Consider the following 24,752-nt stretch of genomic DNA (forward strand, 5'->3'; position numbering starts at 1 on the left):
TAAGTGGATACCATTAGACATCTTTAATGCATGAATTGACTAACCTTGTAGGGCTGTAATTTATCTTAAAAATAAAAACTGGGATGTCTATAATGTCTATTGTGTGTCAAAAACTGAAAGGGTTAATTTTTAAAGTAAATAAAAGAGGTTGCAGCATGATTATTAGAAGTCCCTGAGACTGAAAACTACTATCAGAATAATGGTTTAGCAATGAACCGTAGCACAAGATCAATCATATTTATAATCAATTTACTCAAAAACATTATCCTTTTTATATTCTTTGCTGCTTTAACAAATAGCGTATAGTAAAATGTCATGCTTCAGTCCAAATGTCATCTACCAGCACAACAGTCAACTGTAAAATGTTCACACCGCACAGAAAAACTGCAATAAATAGCTGTGTGGTATTTAATAATTTTCTGCTATTGCGGACAGCACTACAAGGGAATGTAATGATGTACTTGATTCAGGCAATACCTTAATTGATTATGAAATAAATAGCATGAGTGCATTTATCAAGAGCTTCCTTAACTATGTATTCAAAAAATAAAGAATAAAAAATAAAAATAATAAAAAGGAAAAAGTCTTAAACTTTCAGGGGCAGATTTTAGTATATTTTATGGTAACCTATGTAATACATGCAAAATTAAACAGAAACATAATTTTCAGATGTAACGGTAAGAAGAATTTTTTTGTTTGCTTTTACCAATGTTTTAAATGGTGCATTAAAAATTACTTGCAGTATGTTAGGTAAGAGATAGAAATTTGAAAAAAATCAACATTTGATCAAAAACTAATCAGTAAAAGTGCAAATTCATTGTATTATTTAATCTGGAAAAAGTAATATCCTTTATGTGCACAATACAAGATTTCTTTCTTCTTGTGATCATACAAAGTGCAGTCTATTGTAAATTAGCGTTAAAAAAATATCATAGTTTTGTCATTGGTATGTGAAGATTGTTCCAAGGTCCCATCCACAGCTCCTCTTCATCTGACTGAGTCTGGTCACTGTGGAATTCCAATGGCTCTTTGATGTCTTCATTATCAACAACTGATTCCTGCTCATCTGTGCTTTTTAATTTATTGTCTCCAATCTTAGATACATTTTTAGCAATGCCAGTGCTAGATGCCAATGATATACTAGTGTTAAGTTTTATAGAGGCCTCCTTTGATAAAGTGTTCAGCTGGATGTTTTCCTCATGTGTCACTCCAAGTCTGTCCAATTTCTTGAAGTGCTTCCCTAGCCTTGCAGGAGAAGCCATTTTTAAATTGTTTGTAAGGCATGAACGTCTGGTTCTCACCACTGACCCATTTTGGGCAATGTAAAGATTCCCATTTATATTGTTTTGTATGTTTGCGTGAGTGAGGCGGTTTTTTTGAGTTTCAAGAGCACTCTCTTCTCCAGTTGAGCTAGTTTCATATTCCCGATCCACAACCATTTTGATCTTTTTTCTAGCAATCTATTAAATTAAAATAAAAGACAACAGTCAGAAAAACAGAAACAAATACAATAACTAAAGCACACCAACATGCATCCAAGAATTAGACTATTATTCTATTACTGGTACCAGAGGAATAAAATTGGAATTTATCCATGACACCACTCATTTGAAATCTGTGCATGCTATGACCAAAATATAAAATAGTTCTTTATGAGAAACATCAAAGGCTGTGGGTGTGGGAACGCTTTACTAAATAAAGAAGTCCCGAAATCCTTGTAACCATGTTTGTTTAGGTTTTTCGCTAGACTGTTTTCTAACCTCATATATAATCTATTCATATGTTGAAATACAAAGTCCGTAGTACAGAGATAATAATTTGGTAAAAGGTCAGAACAACAGTCAGATGTCAAAATTCAGTGTCCGTGATCAAAGAAGAGCCATTAAGCAAATCCATGAGTATAGTTAACCTACATCTTTCAAGTAAAACCTCAAATTAGCAGTTGGTCAGTGCCTTGCCTCGACTTACTGTATGTATGCCATCATAAGAGTTGCACCTCACCATGCTTACATTTGCCTGTACTCCCAAACAGATGTATACAAACACCAAAAAAATTGTAAGCCTGCCGCACATAGGAGATAAACCTATAAATCTATAAACAAAATTAAAACTCAACTGTGATTGTCACAGGCATTTTTTAATCATTGGGCTTATTACTGTCGACAGCCCATTGTTTTACTCAACAGTTACAGAAACTGTAAAAAAAATAAATGTTACTTTCTGTTGGTTCCAATGTTTCAATAGATTAACAATATCAATTGTTCAACAATGCAAATCTGAAAAGTGCCCTTGTAGCATAGTCCAGTTTCTTAGAAATCCTTTTTTGCCACATAGTCAGAGATATTGCACATCTTAGTGTACCAAAATGCACTGACATCATTAAATGGTATGAAAACACTAACACACTTGACTTATTTGTTCCTTTTTTAGTCTGCTAAGAAATACTATTGAGAGTTTTTAGTTTTTTTCTGCTTACTAAGTGCAAAAAATATTTGATTTCGCCAGAAATCTTGTGAACTGATGACTTGTGTTTTCTACGTGTGCACAAACAGGGGTAATAGGGATGAGCAGAGGTCTGTGCACAAGCAGGGTTAATAGGGATCAGCAGAGGTCTATGTTCATTGTAATCCATCAGCAGTAGGCATAGCTGACACTGCATGCTCAGGAATTCAGAGATGTGTTGTCATGTCAAAGAGGGAGGTATGAACATAGTATATTTCTGTCACAAACTATTTTTTGTGCTTGCAGTGTGTTTAAAAGGGTAAAACATGGCAAAATGTTCATGTATTCTAAAAATATACTGAATGTTTTGGTTTTTTCCATGTTGCCTTGACATATGCTTTAATGGTAGCAGGAAAATTATAAAAGTCAAACCATTTAATTGAATGACTCAAAGCTTTCTTCTATTCCTAGAGAACAGGACTTGATTGCTAATGGGTTGTTTATAATGTATCATTATTAAATCAGATGCAATCAGTTTAAAATTTGCAATATATGCAATTATAATTATTAATTTGCTTCAATTTGCATAATTATGCATACACAAACCGAGGGGCTTATCTAAATCTCGCAGGCTCGTCAATAACAATGTTTTAACCAGCTAATATTGAATTAGGCACTATAATAAATACAAAGCTTTTTTCCATGCATGCTTTTCATAGCTACCTTTTCATCAGTGTTATTACAACGTTACATTTGCATGGTTTAATTTAACCTTAATTTGGCTTAAATGTTGAAATGTTCAGTTAATAAAGTAATTTAATAACGTTCCACTTCCTATATAATCTGATAACGTTATGTCTTAGAATAAATACAAAGATGAAAAAAACCATCAGGGAACATTTATTATTTATGTATTTTAAGAAAAAGTACAAAATGAAGTGTAAGGTCACCAAAAACATATGCCATCTCCCCCCTACATCATGGATTACAGGTAGCAAATTGAATGCAGCTTTTAGAGATGGAAAATATCACAATAACCTCAGACAATAACGAAAAAATTTGGATTTTATGAAGACATGTTAAAATACCATTAAAAAAACAACCTTGTTACAGTCATCCAAGACCAACAATATGCTAGACCAAATTACATATGCCTCTATGGGCTCCTACTTAGAAACATACATTGATAGTCCCATGATTTAATGAGGGTCTCAACAGGATAATGAAATATTCACTGTAGTAGTCCAACCTTCAACGCATTTCACATTTTAGCTTCTTCCGGAAGGTGAGGAGGTTTTCTTGCACATTATAACAAACATAGTATGTTGGTCAATAGTACATTCAAGAGGACTGCTGCCACCCACATAAGAACACTCAGGCCTGGTTCATGTGAAAACCAATGATTGCCTATGGGCATGGTTCCCACCTGGGCATTTTACAGCGCGTAGGAATGCGCTGAAAAACGCCCTACGCCCAAAGAAGTACAGGAGATTCTTTGGGGCTTATTTGCTGCGCGTATCCGTTGGGATACAGCCAAGTAGCCCTCGTTTTTTTACCGTGAATCGCAGTAAAAACACACACGGCACAAAACGCGCATATTCGATATGCCCAGGTGTGAACCCAGCCTCGGGAAGAATAGAGGGGGAAAGAAAGGGAGAGATGACTCCCAGGTACCTTAGTGACCATTATAATCATGAGAATCTATTCAGATATTATGTATAGATCCCTACATTCACCTCCAATGGTAGATGTCACTACATTCCAAATGTGTATGGTTCCACAATCCTAATTTTTTTGTTATTGTCTGATGTTATTGGATTATTATAATCCCCATTCAGTTTGCTACTTGTTACCTTAATAAACTTTAATAAAAACTAATTTGAAGCGATTGCTGATGTCATGTTCGTAATACAATCAAGACTGGACTGACATACAGCTTGTGTAGTTGCATGGACAAAGCCAATTTTATATATGGGTCCCCCTCACACAAAAAACATTCTTCAGCCCAGCATACAAGGTTTAATGGCTGCTGTACCCATGGCTGTAGGGTCATACATGTGCTAGTGTTTCTGTAACATACTTACCGTCTCTTCGTTCCGGCACCAGCAAGTGGTGCAGCTTCCCTCTCTGACTCACAGCCAGCATCATGCAGCTCTGCTTTCCTAGCTGGCTTAAGCTGAGGAATAAAAACTCAAAGGACAGGAGCGCAACTACCAGGAGTGACGTGAACGGAGTGGATCTAGTAGATCTATGCGATGGGGGAATATGGCGGATCTTGGTGTGTAAGAACTGGGTGTATGCCGTACTGTTAAAGCAAGCTGACTTCTCTGTGGTCTGTGTGGCGCCCTCATTAGACAGATCCTGGGTCGCCGAGACCCGGTGGTGTCCCCGGTGGTATGAGAGGTTGATCTGTTGGGGGTGCGTGTCAGTATGGCCGCCTGCGTTCTCGGCTGGCCGGGCCGAGCCGCGTCGGTCAGGAACGGAGAAAGAGTGGGAGGAGCTATACCCGGCTGGGGAACGCCATGCGCCGTGTGACGGGGTGGATCGCAAAGTATGTGACTGTCGGGTGTCTCCAGTGGCTGGCTACGCGTTTCGAGGGTTAACCTCTTTTTCAAGCCTCAAAACTACTGGCTTAATAAACTTTAATAAAAACTAATTTGAAGCGATTGCTGATGTCATGTTCGTAATACAATCAAGACTGGACTGACATACAGCTTGTGTAGTTGCATGGACAAAGCCAATTTTATATATGGGTCCCCCTCACACAAAAAACATTCTTCAGCCCAGCATACAAGGTTTAATGGCTGCTGTACCCATGGCTGTAGGGTCATACATGTGCTAGTGTTTCTGTAACATACTTACCGTCTCTTCGTTCCGGCACCAGCAAGTGGTGCCGCTTCCCTCTCTGACTCACAGCCAGCATCATGCAGCTCTGCTTTCCCAGCTGGCTTAAGCTGAGGAATACAATTCCCAGGCGTGCGAGCAATGTGCTCGTGCTGGTAGCAGCGCTCTCTCACCATTTCTATCCTTACCTTGCAGCCTCACAGAAATCCTTATACTTTGGGCTTCCCTGCAGCTCCCACCTGCTATCCTGATTGCCTGTGAAGCCAGTGTTCTGGCTACAGAACACCAGCTTCAGAGGCTGCCTGCCTTCCTGACCAATCAGGAAGCCGAGCGGCGAGTCATGACTATTTTATTTAACCCTTTAGTGAATGGGTACAAGTACTCATTCACAAGGGAGGGGGCAGCATCTGGGTGCCCCCTTAATTAGAGTGGTACCCCGGTGCAAATAAGCCCCCTTGCCCGCAGACCCCCACAACCACCGGGTCAGGGTTGTAGGGACGAGGCACTTGTCCTGATCGGCACAGGGACACCCTCCCAGTGCCTAGGGCATGTGGCCTGGTGTGGGAGGCAGGGGGGGGGGCGCTCACTCATCCCCCCACCCCCTTTCACGGGCCTAGTCGCGTCGGTCAGGAACGGAGAAAGAGTGGGAGGAGCTATACCCGGCTGGGGAACGCCATGCGCCGTGTGACGGGGTGGATCGCAAAGTATGTGACTGTCGGGTGTCTCCAGTGGCTGGCTACGCGTTTCGAGGGTTAACCTCTTTTTCAAGCCTCAAAACTACTGGCTTAATAAACTTTAATAAAAACTAATTTGAAGCGATTGCTGATGTCATGTTCGTAATACAATCAAGACTGGACTGACATACAGCTTGTGTAGTTGCATGGACAAAGCCAATTTTATATATGGGTCCCCCTCACACAAAAAACATTCTTCAGCCCAGCATACAAGGTTTAATGGCTGCTGTACCCATGGCTGTAGGGTCATACATGTGCTAGTGTTTCTGTAACATACTTACCGTCTCTTCGTTCCGGCACCAGCAAGTGGTGCCGCTTCCCTCTCTGACTCACAGCCAGCATCATGCAGCTCTGCTTTCCCAGCTGGCTTAAGCTGAGGAATACAATTCCCAGGCGTGCGAGCAATGTGCTCGTGCTGGTAGCAGCGCTCTCTCACCATTTCTATCCTTACCTTGCAGCCTCACAGAAATCCTTATACTTTGGGCTTCCCTGCAGCTCCCACCTGCTATCCTGATTGCCTGTGAAGCCAGTGTTCTGGCTACAGAACACCAGCTTCAGAGGCTGCCTGCCTTCCTGACCAATCAGGAAGCCGAGCGGCGAGTCATGACTATTTTATTTAACCCTTTAGTGAATGGGTACAAGTACTCATTCACAAGGGAGGGGGCAGCATCTGGGTGCCCCCTTAATTAGAGTGGTACCCCGGTGCAAATAAGCCCCCTTGCCCGCAGACCCCCACAACCACCGGGTCAGGGTTGTAGGGACGAGGCACTTGTCCTGATCGGCACAGGGACACCCTCCCAGTGCCTAGGGCATGTGGCCTGGTGTGGGAGGCAGGGGGGGGGGCGCTCACTCATCCCCCCACCCCCTTTCCGGCCCTGCCAAGCCTATGCTCGGATCAGGGGTCTGGTATGGAATTTTAGGGGGGACCTCATGGTCTCCCCCCCATTTTGGGTGGTGGGGTTCCGCCTTAAAATTCCTACCAGACCTTAAAGGTCTGGTATGACTTTTATGGGGAACTCTACGCTTTTTTTTTAATGTTCCCTCCTAACATTCCTACCAGACCTAAAGGGTCTGGTATTCTTTGGGAGGGGGAACTGCACACTTTGAGAGTAAAAAAAACATTTAAAAACATAAATGTCAGTTTTGCTGCAGCAGGTTCTATACATCGTACAAATCCGCCACTTCATTTATATTCTTACCCTTTAAGTGATGTTAAAATCACTGCTACTTTAAAAAGTTTTTTTTTTTTTCATTGATTCCTGTCCCCCAGAGCAGTACCCGTACCCCCATACACCTTTCATGGACAATAAGTTGCATATAAGCACTCTTAAAGGGGACAATAATTTTCGAAAGTCCGACCCCCATTGACTTACATTAGGTTCGAGTTTGTATTCGAACTTGTCGGCCGTTCGGGTGTTCGAATACAAACTGAACAAACTGAACACGGGGGTGTTCGGCCCATCACTATCTGCAACAATTAAATGTCAATGTCTTTTTTTTCCCACTCGTACTCCTTGCACTTTAATGTCTTTACTAAATAAACATAAAAAGTGTATTTTTGTTGAATGCTAAGTTCAAAAATGTACTGCATAAAATATAAAGATCTGCTGCCTTTAAAATATTCCATTGCTTTCATTAACCATCTGATAATCTCACCAGTTGGAGTTGGAAAATAGCTTCAGAACAACCTTACATGCACCCAGAACCTCAAAGAAATATGAAGACTGTGAAAATATAAAGTATTGATTATGGATTCTTTTTTCACTCTAAAACAACATGCAGGAAAGCAAAAATGAGGGCACTAGCCCAGAAATTAGAATAGTCACACAGAAACACTGCAAACCACCAGATTTTTTTGTTGTCTCTACATACGCTTAAAATGATGTGAAGTCAGCAGCAGATACATCCGTGTCAGATCCATGACCAGTGTCTTGTGCATCTGACTGGTCAGAGGATGGTTTTTTGCTCTCTGTACTGTGATTTGAGTTTTCTACTTCAGAGTCATGGGATGCCTGAGACACAGCATCACCTTCATGGCTGGCTACTGTGCATTGACTTTGTGTATCAATAGATGAGTTTTCTCCACCGACGTCTTCATTGTTGCTTTCTGCGTCACTTTCTACATCTTCTGACTCACTGCTCCTACTATGACCCTCTTCAGTTTTCACTGAAGTTCTAGATATAGATGCTTCGCTTATGTTATCCCTTTCATCTTCACTTAGTGCATCACTTGCTTTACTAGTATAGTCTTTTTCATTGTCCTCATCATCCTCCTCCTCCTCTGAATGCTCTTCTTCAGACTGTTCTTCAATAGCACTTTGTGCCTCACTTTCCATACTTGATTTCATTGACTTATAGCTGGATTTTGCACTACTTTTTTCACTTCCTCCTTCAGATTGTCCAGTCCTATCATCACTCCTTTCACTTTTTATGCTGGAAGATGAAGTGGCTTGATTACTACTTTCTGATTTCCTGCTTGAGCTTTTTAAAGATGCCTTTGACTCTTCTTCAGACGACAGCTCACCATGGGCACTTGACTTTTCTGTTGTAGCAGATACAGATTCTTTATCTATTTCATCTTCTTCCTCTTCCTCCTCCTCTTCCTCTGCCTCCTCTTCCTCTTCTTCCTCATCCACTGACTCTTCCTGCTTGCTGTCCATAGATTTTGACACAGATTGGGTTTCATCTTCTGAGTCTTCTGCTATTTCACTTCTTTCTTCATCAGAATCTACAGTGCTTTCATTGGTTTCATCATGATCTAGTGTCACCTTCAAGTAATCTTTATCTATTTGAGAGGGAGAAGTACTGCTCCTTGGAGACGATTCATCAAATGGTTTTAGTGAACTTTTATCCCCTTCATCTTCTGTTGCTTCATTTTCTTCAGAATCACTTTCTGCTGTTACACTAATTGAAACTCCAGATTTGCTGTCATCTCTTTCAGATTCACTCACTTCCGAATCTTCATCTTCCTCATCTTTTTCACTTTCAGCAGTTGATGTTTTGATAGAAGAAGTCACTGATTTTTGTCGCGAATGTAGCTTTCTGGCAGCATTGATACGTTGGAGGGCACGGTCTAGCTTTCTTGTGACCGAGTGCTTATCTGTTGTTTTTTGGAAATAGCTTCCTTTAATGACCATGCTGTCATCACCTTCAACTTGACGTGCAGAAACCAATTTAGCATATGCAGAATCCTTCCCTCCTTTAACTTTTTTAAGAATCAATGGGAATATTCTAGCTTTTTTCCATGGAGAATGATGCGGTACCTCTGCAGCCTCAGATGATTTTTGGCTGCTCACTGCCACACGACTTATCTGCATAACTGCCTTCAATTTTTTCTTTCCTTGACTAGCTCTAGCTACTGGAATGCTACCTCTGGCTGGACCAGGCCTGCCTGCTATACTTCCTCTGCCTGGCCCCTGCCCTCTGCCTCTCCTGGAAGGAGGTCTCCCACGCATTCTTCCCTGAAATGTTGTAAAGGAGCTACAGTTAATAACTTCAAAATTATATTTTCATTTAGCATTTCTACACGTGAGTCTGTTTTAGAGAGACTGGTCAAAATCAGGCTTTTAAATTTGCCTGACTTTTACCAACATTTTGTCAGTCATTTTTACACCCATGACTGCATATGAACTTGAGTGATGTAATTATTCCATAGTGAACAACATCAGTCTTGCCTTCATACTAAAACTTTTTTGTTTTATGTACTTTTAGTACTAACAAAAAGAGAAACAAATGTATACTTACATCTCCTTCTGTGCTAGGTCCATGAGGACTATAATAAAAGCCACCATCATTGTCACCAACTACTTCTCCATAATCCTCATACAAGCCAGATGGTGACAGTAATCTTCGCCGGCTTCCATACTGAGGCAGTTCATACCTACATTAAACATCATCATATTAAAGTTATTTATTTGAATGTTTTGAGGGTGAGAGGTGCATATTATAGACAGAGGACAAAACGTTCATAAGACGTGTGAAATAGGCCATATATACATCAAACTAGAAAAAAAATCTTTAAAATAACTTAATAATAATAAAATAATAACTATTGTATGCAGTTTAAATTAAAGTATCATTTTTTCATCTTTATTCAGGGGCCCTCTGATAGCTGGTACATCACTGTCTTGTGTGTATAACTTACATAAATATGATCATAGAACATTAGTCATTGATTAGTCAAAGTACATGCTATTTAGTTAGGATTAGTGATGAGCAAAGTTTGTTTCCCTGGATATTTAGCAAACACTTTAAAAAATTCACAACCCTAAACATAGCACCTAAACTCTATTGAAGTCTATGGGAGCTGAATCTTGTAAATCATTTTCTTGCCAAAAGGCCAATTTGCAAGCTCTTGACTAGTGTGTGTGTGTGTGTGTGTGTGTGTGTGTGTGCGTGTGACTTGCACAGAGTGAATGGTACCCTGAACCAAAACTACTAACACAGCATTTTGCTGTGCCATGCAGTACCCTCTGGTGTACACTTAGTTGATCAAGGGTTCATCCTAAAGCAAGATAATGACCCAAAATATACCTCTAGGCTTTCAGAACTACCTCAGAAGAAAAGAACAAGATGGTAGGCTTCAAACCATGGAATGGCCAGCACAGTCTCCAGACTTAAACCCCATCGAGCTGGTTTAGGATGAACTGGACAGAAGGGTGAAAGCAAAGCATCCTACAATTGCAACACATTTGTGGGAACTTCTGTGACAGTGCTGAAGAGAACTTTTTAAACAATATTTGATTTCTGTTGTAGAAAGAATGCCACAAGTGTGTTCAACTGTTATATCTGCAAAAGGTGACAACTTTGATGAGTCAAAAATTTAGATGACATTTTGTTAAAGAAAATAATTCCATAATTTCTTTTGGATGTTCAATTGTTTATGTGTCTATTTCCCACTGCACTCCGGACCGGAATCCCAATATAGTAAGATGGGTGTTGGTATGACCTGCAGATGGCACCATGTACTGGGACATTTACAGCTTTGATCGCTTACATGGAGGCCAATTATGTATCTTGGTGAGACTGTTCTGTTTTTCTTCCATGCTGGTTATTCCTATGCAGTTACAATATCTCCATCGGGATATACTTTGACATTTGTCAACATTTTGCTACAGCATCACAATGGTGGGGATTGATGTTCCTATACATTGAATTGTTTACAGTGCAGCGATGCAACAGGGGGTTGGGTGGTTTTGCCCCCATGACATATTGTACTGCTCATTGGACTTTATGGGATCAGTCCCATGGAGCTATGAGATGTTGCTCCCTTGAGAGGAAACCTGATGGCTACAACAGCTAGATCCATATACACTGAGTGGCCAGATTATTATGACCACCTGACATCTGTAGACAAATTAGCTATAATTAGCTATAATTTCACGCTGAAGTTGCTAGAGGGCCAGACCATTATAAATATGGAAGCAGGTTGTTTCCCACGACAGTAGAAGTGATTTTTTCTGAAGATATGGGTAAACAATGCGATTTAACAGCCTTTGAACGTGGGATGATTGTTGGCGCTCGGAGCCATGGAGCGAGTATCAGCAAAACAGCAGAATTCGTTAAATTTTCAAGAGCAGCTTTTGTTAAAGTGTTTAAAGACTGGACTGTTAGCCGAAAATCTGGGTCTGAACGTGCGAATTGTGGCGGTCAGCGACTAGTCAATGTTAGGGCAGAACGGAGAGTGGCAAGACTGGTACAAGACAACAGAAGGGCAACAGTGCAGTGTCATATTCCTCATATCACCTTTCAACATCTCGTGGAGTCACGAGGCGGCCCAACGAAGTCATCTCGTGGAGTAATCTCGTGGGCCCAACGAAGTACTGATAGGGTGGTCATAATAATCTGGCCACTCAGTGTATAGCAATGTATTAACTACCAATGGAAGATATGGCATAGAATGTACATACATGTCCTGAATGGATAACCATATTTGTGGGCAGCTATACCAATGTAACCGAGTACCCGCCTTGCTGTTTTGGGGGTGTTCTAAAACGTCTGCCCGGTAGTGTATATACGGTATATGTGGTAGGAAAACTGCTAGGTCTTGGCCTGTAGAACTTGGTGGGCCATTCATTTGTTGAGAGGTTGTGTCATCTACCTAATGTAGAAGTCTTTGCATTCCTCAGTACACTGCCTTGCATGTACAAAGTTACTACACTTCTGTTTGGGTATTTTGGATATATTAGCTGTCTCAGTATTTTGCTGAGCTTGAAAGACACAGAGATTTATTGTTTGTTAAAGATCCTTCTGAGTTTTTCTGCTACTCCTAGCTACATATGGAATAACCATATTACTCTGTGCATTCTGTTTCTTCTGTTCAATGGACCTGTGTTTTTGCTTGACCTTGTGGATGTTTTAACAAAAGTCCAGTTTGGGTAGCTGCAAACTTTGTAAGCATTCCTGAGGTGCCAGTGTTCTTTTTCAGTGTTTTGTTACCATCTCAGACCAATGTTGCAAAGACATAATAACCCCTAGTTTGTGTTCCAGTTGGTGGTTTGAATCAAAAAGCAGACACTGATCTGTGTGACTTTCCTGTAGAACTCCATGCCCAAGTCACCCGCTCTTCTTGACATGCAGCGCACAGTCCAAAAAGGGTAATTTGTTTTTCTGTGCTACTTCTTGTGTAAACTTCTTGCTCTTTTTTTAACTATTGATGTCAGGTACCTGTTCGCGGGAGATGTCGTGTCCCTCAGCGGGGACTTAGACGGAGAGGGTATCCAGCAGCACGTCCCGGCCGCGCAGGCGCAGACGGCAGAAGGCCCGCCGGGTTGCGTCCCCGCGGCATGATGTCATCGTGTCGGTGCGGCGCGGTGACGTAATCGCGCCGGCGCATGCGCAGTAGCTCATCCTCAGCCTATATAAGGCGCTGCAGGACGCACATTCAGTGCTGGGTGATCTTCAGCCAGCACTGGATGTTCGTGCTGTGCTTGTTCTTGCTCCCTGGTCATTTGCCCTGCCTTGCTCCTGTTCCTTGCCCATTGTGGTTCTTGTTCCCTTGGCTTACTTGTTACCGACCCGGCTTGTCTCTGGACCTCTCTCTGGCTTTATCCTTGTACTCTGCTGCTCACTTGTTACCGACCTGGCTTGTCTCTGGATTTCTCTCAGGTTTAACCCCTTGTACCATATTGCCTGCACGCTACTGACCCGGCTAGTCTCTCACGCTCCCTTCTGCCTATACCCTTCAAGCACGGCGGCTATTCTGCTAGGTCACCAAGTAGACCTCGTGACCTACAGTTCCGCATCCGGCACTCGTGCATCCCCTGCCTGAAACCTACTGTTCTCAACCCCAGTGGTCATCAGACGGGGTTGCAAGGGAGGTCCTCCTCGTCATCTCGGGCCCGCACCACAAACCTAACAATTGAGCTTATGTGTTCACTAAAGTTGTATTTCTGATATTCTAATCTTGACCCACGTATCGTGCACATACCTGGACCAATATCTTGGTGTTATTTATCTGAAATAGTTCCATGTGCTAGTCTTTATTTGCATGTACAGGTTAGCTACAGCTGGAGATAGCACAGTCATGTTTCAGTTTTCCAGAAGTTATCTTTGTACTTGAAATAGTTGGTATTAAGAGCAAATGTCCAGCAAGAAACCTACTTGGTCTGGCTTGAGTTTTCTTGTACTGTCAAGAGTCTTATCTAATTTCAGATGTTTCTGTAAAGTTTTAATATCCTCAGAAGTTGATATAAAAAGAACTGTACATTATGGAGATAAAGGAAAAGGGACACTCTTTTGAGAACAATGAGATGTAGATTTTGGACACAGAGGACAAATGGTTTGGGAGATGTGTGAAAGAGGCCAACTATGTCAAACTGATACAAATATACTTGAACAGGGTTGGGCCTTCAAAACCCTCTGGCATCCACATATAATGCTGTTAAAAATATCTACCTGTTGAATGTGACTAACTGTACTTATAGCTATATCTCACAATGTGAACCCAATGTCAGTCACATTTAGCAATGCCCCGAGAACCCACTGACAATTCGGTGAACTGCAAACAGCTTGGGTTTGGGTCAACACTGGTTATCATTGAAAATTATTCAAGAATAAAATGTTAGACATACCCATGCTCATAGCTGTAATAATCTTGTCCATAATACTCTTGGCCAGGATCAATGCCAGACTCCATTGACAATTCCTTAAGAAAAAAAAAGTATGTTTTACAAATTATCTGAGTTTCTCTGCCATTGCTTTCCTTGAACATTTAGTATGGAATGTGTAGTAACCCACTGCAACCAAATGGAAATGGAAATTCTCTTTCATAGACTTGCTGGCATTAAACAAAAATCTGGACCCTGTGGAATACTGCATTTCGCATGTCAGTATTTCTTAAACCTGTGAATAAGGAACACCATATTTACAGTTGTTTTTGTGATGTAATAAAAACCACGATAATATGTAAAATGCAGAAGTGCATGGCGATCAATTTGTTTTCACTTTACTAGTCAAACGTATTTCCTATTGATTGCCATGGGTTACTGTGTCACATCTTTATCTCCAACCTACCACTTGTCTTAATGCTAATGAAGAGTTGACATACCTTTTTATTATGAACCGCAGTACTATTTGAGATGTAAGTAGGAATTTGCTGCATGAATCACCTGCAGGTTTCTTATATTACTTAGAACTCCAGTAGCAAGATTTCCTTTGCATAGTTCCTATATCTATTCCTGGAGTTTATAGTGCTCCCACCTACCTTATGGTGTACTTAAAGACCATCTCAGGCAAATAAAAAAAATAACCATTGCAGTGGGGCTACCCAGCACTGCAAGGGTTAGGTGCCCATTCTTTCTAGGGGACTCAAATCTGTTTTACTTACCTGATCCCAGCTTTTGTGGCGGTAAGTGCAAACTTCTTCTCCCCCTCCGCTCCAGATGTTGAAATGTCCTTAAATGTCATCACATCTTATGCAGGTCTATGAACCTGCATAAGATATTATGGCTTTAGCGATCCTTCGACTGTCAGATCAAAGAGGAGAAGAGGCTTAGAGGATCGGTTTAGCAGCCTGGAGGGACCCAGTGGGACCAAAGATCAGGTAAGTAAAACAGATTTAATAGTGTCCCCTAGACAGAACAAGCACTTAATCTTTGCAGGGAAAGGGGTAGCCCCACTGCAAGTTTTTTGTTTGCTTGGAGATAATCGTTAATCTTTCTGATGCATGCTACAAGGTAAAAAAAAATCCCAGCAGGGATAGTTGGGAACATTAATTATGGCTCTGGCAAGTGTGCAGACCCCGGAACTGAAGAACACAAAGCTATCATAACCTTAAAGATCCAGGAAACCATTAGATCATTTATTTTGTAGTAAATCAAATCCTGAAATTCTGGATGGAAAAAAATAAAATAAATATATAGATATAAATATTTTCACGTGTATAGTCATGTAAAAAAGGAAGTAGCCCCTCTTCGATTTCTATGATTTTAAGTAACAGGAGATAATAAAAATCATCTTGTCTTTAGAAGGTCCTAAAATTAGGTAAATACCACCTCAGATGAACAGGAACACCATGTCATTACCTTTTCATTCACACCATGACATTATTTTACAAGCATAATGCCAAAATGGATTTGTTATGTGTGAAAAAAAAATACACCCTACTGCTTCCATAGGAATTAAGAGGCTAAGTGGGTGCCTGGTGCTGCAAATCAAATGCACTTGATTAACTGATCATCAGCAAGTGACCACCTCTATAAAAGCTGACGTTTTAGCAGTTTTCTGGTCTGGAGCATTCAGTGGTGTGTTAACACAATACTAAGAAGGCAAGACATCAGCAAAAATCTGAGAGAAACAATTGTTGCTGCCCACCAATCTGGAAAGGGTTATACTGCCATTTCCAAACAATTGATAGTCCATCATTCTACAGTTAGGAAAATGTATTCATAAGTGGAAAAAATTCAAGAGAGTTGCCAATCTTCCCAGGAGTGGATGTCCCAGAAAATGTATCCTTATGGGCAGACTGTGCAATTGGAAAACAAATTGGAAAACAGTTCACAAGTCACATCTCAAACTCTTCAGGCCTCAGTTAGCATTTTAAAAGTTCATGTCAGTACAATTAGAAAAAGACGGAACAAGTATGGTTTGTTTGACAGAGTTGCCAGGAGAAAGCCTTTTCTCTCCAAAAGGAGTATGGCAGCATAGCTTAGATTTGTAAATTTGCATCTAAACAAACAAGAATTCTGAAACAATGTCTTTTGGACAGGCGATACCAGAGTGAAGATGTTTAGCCATAATGTACTGCACCTAGTTTGGCGAAAACCAAATGCAGCATATCAGCAGAAACCCCTCATACCAACTGGCAAGGATAGCGGTGAAGGAGTGATGTGATTTTGTCTTGTTTAGCAGCCACAGGACTTGGGCACCTTGCAGTCATTGAGTTGACCATCAACTCTTCTCTATACCAAAGTATTCTATAGTCTAATGTGAAGCCATCTGTCCAACAGCTAAAGCTTGGCTGAAATTGGGTCATTCAACAGGACAATGATCCCAAGCACGTCAGCAAATCTATAACATAATGGCTAGAAAAAAAGTATAGAATCAAGGTGTTGCAATGGTCCAGTCAAAGTCCAGAACTCAACCGGATTGAAATTCTGTGGCGGGACCTTAAGAGAGCTGTGCATAAACAAATGCCCACAAACCTCAATGAACTTAAACAACATTGTAAAGAAGAGTGGGCCAACATTCCTCCACAGGGCTGTGAGACTGATAGTCATACAGTAAAACAGAAAACAATTACTACAAGTTATTGCTGCTGAAGGTGGTTCTACAAGCCATTGAATCATAAGGTGTACTTAGTTTTTCACACATGGCTTCTTCATGTTAGCTTTATGTTTGCAAAATAAATAATGGCACAGTGTAATATGTCATGTGTTGTTGTGGATTTGATGTTGTATTTACCTAATTCTAAGACCTGCTAAGGACCAGATGATTTTTTTTATTATGTCCTGATACTTAAAACCATGTAATTCAAAGAGGGTGTACTTTCTAACACCACTCTGTGTGTGTATGTATATACATATATATGAGAGAGAGTGAGCATGCATGCACAAGGACAGACATTTGCATGTGCTCTTAGGTGACCAATCCGCAAAACATATTGACTAATACAGTTATATGTATTCACTTAGGTTATGCATAAGTCTGGTGAAAAGTTTTGTTGATAGGACCTTTTAACAGTGACAACATGCAGATTTATATTGTAGAAGAAAGTAAACAATGAAGAAATACCTCAGGTTTTAGAAGAGATGGCCTCAGCAATTGCTGTTGCTGGTTCAAATGAAAATTACAGGCATATGACAGATGCAGGTAAGTGAAGGGAAAGAAGAAGAGAGAATAGTAAGAAAATTATACACACACACACACACTCTGTGTATGTATATATATGTGTGTATATATATATACACACACAGAATAGTGCAGCTGTATATTCATTAAACATTTTAAATGCAAGCAGTGTAAGTATCTGAATTTGGCCTGGTATCTTCCTCTTGCAGTTCCCCCATTATGTCTAAAAGCTCCTGCCCCTTTTTTCTTTTTAAACCAGATTTACTTCAGTCACACTATCTTCAAAAGTGGCAGTTAGAGGGTTGAGACAACCCATTTAATGCTGACAGGGGTGGTTACAATGGTTATCTTTTATTCATTTATGTAAAACCTTTATCCCAAATAGAAAGAAAAAAAACTGTTGCTGTAACTGCTTAAGGCCCCATTCACACCTAGGCGTATTGTAATATGCGCGTCTGTCGCACGTTTTTTTACCGCGATTCGCGGTAAAAAAGTTGTGCGACCCCGAAGGCTACTTGGCTGTATCCCAATGGAAAACGCCCTACAAAACGGCCCAAAGTAGTACCTGGACCTTTTCAGGCGTGGGCCGTTTTGTAGGTCATTAGGGACGGGCGGAAATACGGCAAGGTGGGAACGAGTCCATTGACTACAATGCAATTTATATTTTTGACCCTTTTGTAGAGCGTTCGTTGAGCGTAGAACGTGCTACAAAACGGTCAGGTGTGAACGAGGGCTATAAGCGTTAGATGTAGTAGCAGATTTAAATGGAGTTCACTAACTCATTAATTCAAACTCCACCTAACTATACCAACTCCAGAGGTTGGCAATGCTGCTTTCCAAGGGTGGCTCTGTTGCTCCTTCATAGAGTGGAGCCACCCTAAGACAAAAAGTGTGTTACTGACTGGATCACCAGGTGAAAATAAAGGAAAACAATAGGAAACTGATGCACTTATCACATGTAAGGATCGGTAAGCTCCAATATATTCCATTATTGTTTTTAGGTTTAGATACGCCTTAATATCTTAAAAACATTGTTGTGTAGGTTTTACAAATTATGTATTGGGAGGTGAGGCAGCAGTTTTTGCAAATTACAGTTGCACACTTCGCTCTTTGCCAAGAGGTGCTGCACAATGATTGTGTTACTGGTCATCCTTGTCAGTTTAAATCTAGCAGCTGTTCTGATTGAAACAACAGAGCAACAAGACACTAATAGAAGTCATATTTTCTGGACCAGTGGTCATCAGCTCAAACCTCCATACTTCCTCACAACAGATTTCCTGTAAATGTGCCAAATGCCACTAGATAAAACTTGAAATATTAAATATTATTACTCTTGTATATCCAATATAACATAAAGGGTATAATGCATGAAAAGCGGGCTACAAGAAAAAGTTGAAGGAAACAAGGATTTTGTTGGTTGCTAGAACAATACAATTTTTATATTAATGGCTCCCTATCAACAATTGTTGAAGACTATTCCTTTCCTTATTGATACATTCAGAATACTGTTATATTTGTCATCATCAATGAATATATAAAAGATCACTTCAATGATTATATACTGGAAAACATTTTTTCTTAACCATGTAACATGTTACAGTGTGATCATGACAGTAGTTGGTACTATTGAGATGACTTAGAATGATGGGAAGTTATTTGTAAATATCCTTGCTCTGAACAATATTGTAATTCCAGATTAATGACTGTATACTAGAACAACAGAAACTGAAATATGATTCATACCTCGGGATGAGCATATCCTCGCCTGCAAAAGAGAAATATTGTAGTAAATTTACAATTTTAGGAAATACAAATTCACATTTGTATGGATATACAGTATATCTGAAACATATTTTGATGAATCATATGTATCATAACCAGTAAATTGGGTCATGATAAGACATTTTATTTATTTCTTTTCATAAAGCCAATTTAATATTTTCATACCTGTTTTACATATCCCATAGTTTTCCTCTATTGTGGTCAGGGTCTGAACATATGCACTTTGTTAGTATTCGGTATATACCTTGTTTTTGTTATTATTTTTAACAAATTAAAACCTATATATGTTTAAAATAAACATATTTTTTCAAGGCAGCACAACTGGCCCCTGGCGTAAAGCTGAAGGGGGGCACTTTTGGCTAAATGCCGAAAGTGCCATTTTCCTGCCGTTTTGTCGGTGCAGCCGTGATTTCTCTCTTCCTCGCTGGGTGCTGCTTTGTCCCAGCGGGGAGGATTGAAAGTGACAGCCGAGCGCTGCGGGAGGAGACCGCCATGAGTGGCCGGTGTCTCTACTCCCACACCGCTCAGCCGCCTATCACAGTCCGGTAGAGCGGTGTGGGGGCGGAGACAGCCCACGCTGTCACAGGAGGCTGGGCTCTCCTCCGTGCACTGCTCGCTCAGCCTCCTGTGACAGCGTGTCAGAGGAGAGCGAGAGCAAACACTCAGCGATCAGTGATCGCTTAGTGTTTGTATATAATTGAGGATATGGTATGATTACTGTATCCTCAATTATGAATGAATGGGAGTGATCTACATCACCTCCTGTTCATTAATAATTGTGGTTATAGAAAACGTACTATGTTATCAATGAACAGGAACACTCATAAAGCATTCCTGTTCATTGATAACGGGATACAGAAAAAGAGATTGAGGACTCTGTGTTCTCAATCTCTTTTCTATTTTAAAAGGGAAATATCAGGGGTCTGTTTAGACCCCTAATATTTCACCGAAGCCCCAAAAAGTTAAGTAATAAATACAAAAATGTTATAACAAAATAATTAATAAAAATGAATTAAAAAAGTTTATAAAAAAATTAATAAAATTAAAATATTTGAAAAATGTGAAAAAATTAAAATAAAAACATGTGTGGGTGTGCGAAGTACAGTTCCAGTGGATGTTTATATAATGGGGGGGGAAAAATGTCTGCCCCCGGCGCCCGTAACTCTGGTTACGCCACTGACTGCCACACTTGATTAATATCACAGTGCACCTCCTCAGACTTCAATATGTAGTAAAAGGGATAATTCTCCAACATAAACTTTGTTCAGGCCCTGTATCTGCTGCATAGACTTCTGTTGTAGTAGTAGATATACAGCTGCATATATTTAACTATACTCAAGAGTCATTAGTGATATTTGTTTTGTGATCATAGGTTTAATTTCTCATACAATACTTTTTTTTCTGTTGATTGTTGATTGAGGGGATACTATAGATCGAAGTTGGGTCCACACTGTACAAATGTGCCTTTATTAAGCTTTTGTTAATAGATGCAGCTATTTGTTTATTGACATACTCAAAACAGATTTTAATTAGGTTTCTTTTGCTGCCTAATAGGTACTAATAATAGTGCTCCGAGGACTTTTGAATTTGGTTTAAGGCAACACAAAAGACCCAATGATGGTGTTCCCTTTAAAGCAAGATATGTTTAAAATACACATTTAAAAGTTTTTTGCTATAGAATTTAGTAGAAAGCATAGTAGACAATGTGTGATTTTAGAAACTGTCACTTGTTAAATGCATCAACAAAACTACTGTATATAAAAAACACATGAAACTCGTCTGCAGCTGTTTTTCCGTACCTGGCTATTTTGGCAAGGCATATTACAAATGTAATTATTATAAAGCATCTTTTATAAAACCACATTCTGTTTTAAAGGATTAAAGAGGGGTCAAAATGTCAACAACCAAATTTAAGTTGCAGTTACAGTACAGATGATTATATCTCAAATTCATTTTTAACATTTGAGCTGACATGATTTTCAAAAATTGTAATGTTGTTAATGCTGCACTACCCTTAAAGAGATCTCACCACCCTTAAAGAGAGCACTAAAAAAGGTACAATTGCTATGTATTTTTTTTTTTTAAATCTATTAGGTGGCAACCTGTTTCCTAGAAACTGACCTAAGTTTAGTTAATGACTCAGACAAGCAGATGGTTTGTTTGTTTTATGCTATGCATTTGCTGTACCAAGCCTTCCTGCATTTTATATGCAACATAATGATAAAACAATCGCACTTGAGTCTTCACCATTTTCTGGTCCACAGTGCACGTCGGTACCCTAATCAAAAAGCTTAAATAGACTGCAGAATATACAGCCTGTGACCAATCAATAGGTTAGTCTGTTGGCTCATTTCCTGGACAGAGGTGTTTCTGACTCTGACTTTTGTCTTTCTGTAATGCTATGTATTATTCCTGTGTATTTTTTTGGGCTGCATTTGTACTCCGATTGTTTGCGCGTATCCTCATCATTAGCTTGTTACTTCTGCTATTGTCAGTCATTGCTCCTTTAATGTGTCTGGAACCAGGACTCTGTTTAGGACCTGATTATGTTTATGCTCTTTCCTTTGACCAGGAGTCTGTGGAGTTACCCTGCTCTAGCATCTGCCTACTTTTTAATTATCTGTCCCTCTAGTGACACAGTGGGGTTGATTTACTAACCTTATAAACACACCACGAACATGTATACACCTCTGTAGTGTGTTCCCTCCCAGCATGATCTATGGGTGGAATCTAAACACCAGCAGGTGTGTTGTGCAAAGCCCTGCATGAATTTGCAAGGTGATGTTGTGTAAATTAGCTCTATGTTGTGTTGCTTGCGTTGATGAATGCAGGAATGTAAATGCATGAGCTAACCATTTTTGTCTAAACTGTGAAGCAGCATTATATATGCATCATGTGCATGATTTTTCCATATATGGCATTAGTGAAAATATGCTTTTAGAGACTTTTTGGTTGATAAATACGTTTTGCTGTGTAAAAATCACACGCACCTAGTGTGTGCGTGTGTTTAGGTTAGTAAATCACCCCCAGTGCGTCCACTGAGCTTTGTGACAATTAAAAATGCATGACCGTGCACCTAGTGTGTATGATCCGCAATGTGAGATTATGTTCAAGGACAATGAATGCTGAACAACAGCAGTTTGGAGGATGTATTAAAAGGATAACTAAGTAATGAGCAACTGAGATTAGGAGAAGAGGTAGTATGACAGAGAAGTAACTGAGGTTTGGTAGTGGTGATAATAACTAACAAATGACTGAGCTTTGAAGGAGGATTGAGGAGGATATCTGATAAGTAACTTAGATTTGGAAGAGAAGTGAGAACTTAATTGGATTTTTGGAGACGTGTAATGGATATTCAAGGCTGATGAATGTTGAGTGGCTAAGGTTTTGAGGAGGAGTGACAGATTTATGGGAAAATTACAACATAGGTTTAGAGAAAGAATGAGGTACATGTCTGTACCAATACTAGCCCCGGCACTCTTGCAGAATGTGTTGACTTTACATTGCAATAAGCAAACAAAATGCCCTTGCCAGTTATTTTACAGTGGTGTGGTGAAAAAATAAAGTATGATGACTGTAAAATTACACTGTCATGAAGAAAGTACACATGCTGGCCACTATAAAGAAAATGCTAGTTGCTTCGATGTGTCTGACTTAAGTGCTAACAAGTGACAGACCTTGAAGCCTTGAAGAGGCATGTTGTAAATGAGTCATAAAAGTGTCAGAATCTCTATATGTCTATACTGGTCTGAGTCAGTGATTAAAAAAACACTAAAGCCAAAGTTTTAGCATGATGGCAAGAGAACAATAATTTTTAAAAGGAGAGCTCTTTGGTGGCAGCTTTTATGATTCTTACATGAGATTGACTTTAAGCTGGACCTGTAAGCACAAACTAGCCATAGGTTGTCTAGACATTGTAAGGGTACATAACACTGTATTCCTGTATGTGCTGCTGGAGGTATTGAATCGGGGGTAAATATAATATGCAAATTTTACTTTGCTCCATACATTATGTGCTGCATGAGCAAGTAAGGACAGTGAGGTGCTCTCATTGCATTACATCATGCAAGGATGGACTGGCTGAGCTTAGACTTGTAGCAAAGTCATTACCTGTATATGGCCCATGCACTGGTGTGAGGTACACAGAGGAAGACTATAAGGCAGCGGTTTGTACTCCACTCTGTGGTGCCTTGTTATCACCCTCCTATTACCAGTACATATTGAATGTTCTACTGCTATGTTTCTTTTAGGCACTTCTACTATTCTTGTAGTTGAATCAAGCAAATGGGGAACAAAGTGTGGAGGCTTAATAGGATGGGACATCTCTATTATTATTTGATATTAAAGTTGGTCAATTGTTAAAATATATTTATACTGGTTCTGCGATGAAGAAATTGCTATTTAAAAAGCTGAAAGATTATTTATTTTTTACTTAGAGCTAATATAAAAGGTACATTTTGAAAAGAACAGTATATCTAACTATATATTTAACTTTTTATTCAGTTGTACAGTTTATTCTATTTGCTGAGGGCTCTAGCATTGGGATTACTGGTCTCCACACTTGCTACAGATATATAACAAGAGGTCTTCCACTGTTTATTTTTCGATGTATTCTATATTATGAAAAATGCAGCTGGAGAGGTGGGAATACCCTTACTGTAGCAGGTGTGGGATTCAAAGCATAGGGCTAGGCAAAGGGCCAAGAACTATGGCAGAGAAATCTTACCTATAAAGTACTAAGAAATCGGAGAGAGGCAGCAGGTGTTTCACTCCGCCTGTATACCCAAATGTATAACCTTATGTGTGACTCGCCTATTTATCAGGCATTTGACACTTATTATAGAACACATGCTTTTTCCCTTTTAGTGTTGGTATTGCAGTGCATAACACAGTACTGTAAAGTTTTGCCACAGAGAAACTGAAAGTGAAGTATGCTACTTAATGCAACCAGCATAACAAGTATGTTTTTAAAACCTTTTACAACAGTGGCTGATAAAGGAAAGCAGCCATAACACTTTTCTGAAATTCTAAGCACTGTTCTTGTGTTTTCATTTCCGTCTCCCTTTATATACTGTAGTTCTGGTACCGTGTTTATAACTGAGTCTATAACGGAGTGCAAATTGACCTAAATAGATAAATAAAAAATAATTTTACAATAATAAGAGAGGAACTGTAGTTCTTGAGACTGGTTGATGTTTGAGGTTAACTGTAAACAAAAAAGTCTAATTTGTAAAAATAAATAAATACATTGTAAAATAAACCACTTACTCATTCACAATGGGGGACGGCATCTGGATGCCCCCTTTATGAAAGGGGGTACCCAGATGCAGATGAGCCTCACTGCCCACAGACCCCCACAACCACCAGGCCAGGGTTATGGGGAAGAGGCCCATGTCCCCATTGGCATGAGGACAAGGTGCTTTTTCAGGGGGTCCTCCCTGGAAAAGCATCCTCCCAATGACGATGGCATGTGGCCTGGTATGGTAGAGGGAGGGGGCCACTTGCTTGTTCTCCTCTTCCTGCCCTGCTAGGCTGCTGCCCGGATTAAGGGTCTGGAAAGGGATTTTAGGGGGGACTCCGTGTTCTTTTCTTATTGTTTAGGTGTTGCAGTACCCCTTAAAATTCCTAGCAGTCCTAAAGGGCATGATATTAATGTCAGGG

General features: G+C 40.0%; 1 protein-coding gene across 1 annotated transcript in view; it reads right to left on the bottom strand.

Annotated features, from left to right (window-relative positions):
• Positions 1-713: 713 nt before the first annotated feature.
• Positions 714-24,752, bottom strand: part of PCDH15 (protocadherin related 15) — a 553,205-nt gene continuing 529,166 nt past the window's right edge. The window contains exons 28-39 of the mRNA XM_018568452.1: positions 19,053-19,074; positions 17,253-17,291; positions 14,093-14,166; positions 9,765-9,900; positions 8,630-9,481; positions 7,925-8,539; positions 7,677-7,786; positions 6,302-6,466; positions 5,305-5,469; positions 4,527-4,618; positions 1,969-2,084; positions 714-1,460 (exon numbers count right to left, since the gene is read on the bottom strand). Of these exons, the coding sequence (XP_018423954.1) occupies positions 930-1,460; positions 1,969-2,084; positions 4,527-4,618; positions 5,305-5,469; positions 6,302-6,466; positions 7,677-7,786; positions 7,925-8,539; positions 8,630-9,481; positions 9,765-9,900; positions 14,093-14,166; positions 17,253-17,291; positions 19,053-19,074 (2,917 nt within the window). The 3' untranslated portion in view covers positions 714-929. The remainder of the gene's footprint in view (positions 1,461-1,968; positions 2,085-4,526; positions 4,619-5,304; positions 5,470-6,301; positions 6,467-7,676; positions 7,787-7,924; positions 8,540-8,629; positions 9,482-9,764; positions 9,901-14,092; positions 14,167-17,252; positions 17,292-19,052; positions 19,075-24,752) is intronic.

The sequence above is a fragment of the Nanorana parkeri genome, unplaced genomic scaffold (assembly GCF_000935625.1).
Source record: "Nanorana parkeri isolate BGI_ZX_2015 unplaced genomic scaffold, ASM93562v1 scaffold32, whole genome shotgun sequence".
In the NCBI taxonomy this organism is placed as follows: Eukaryota; Metazoa; Chordata; class Amphibia; order Anura; family Dicroglossidae; genus Nanorana; species Nanorana parkeri.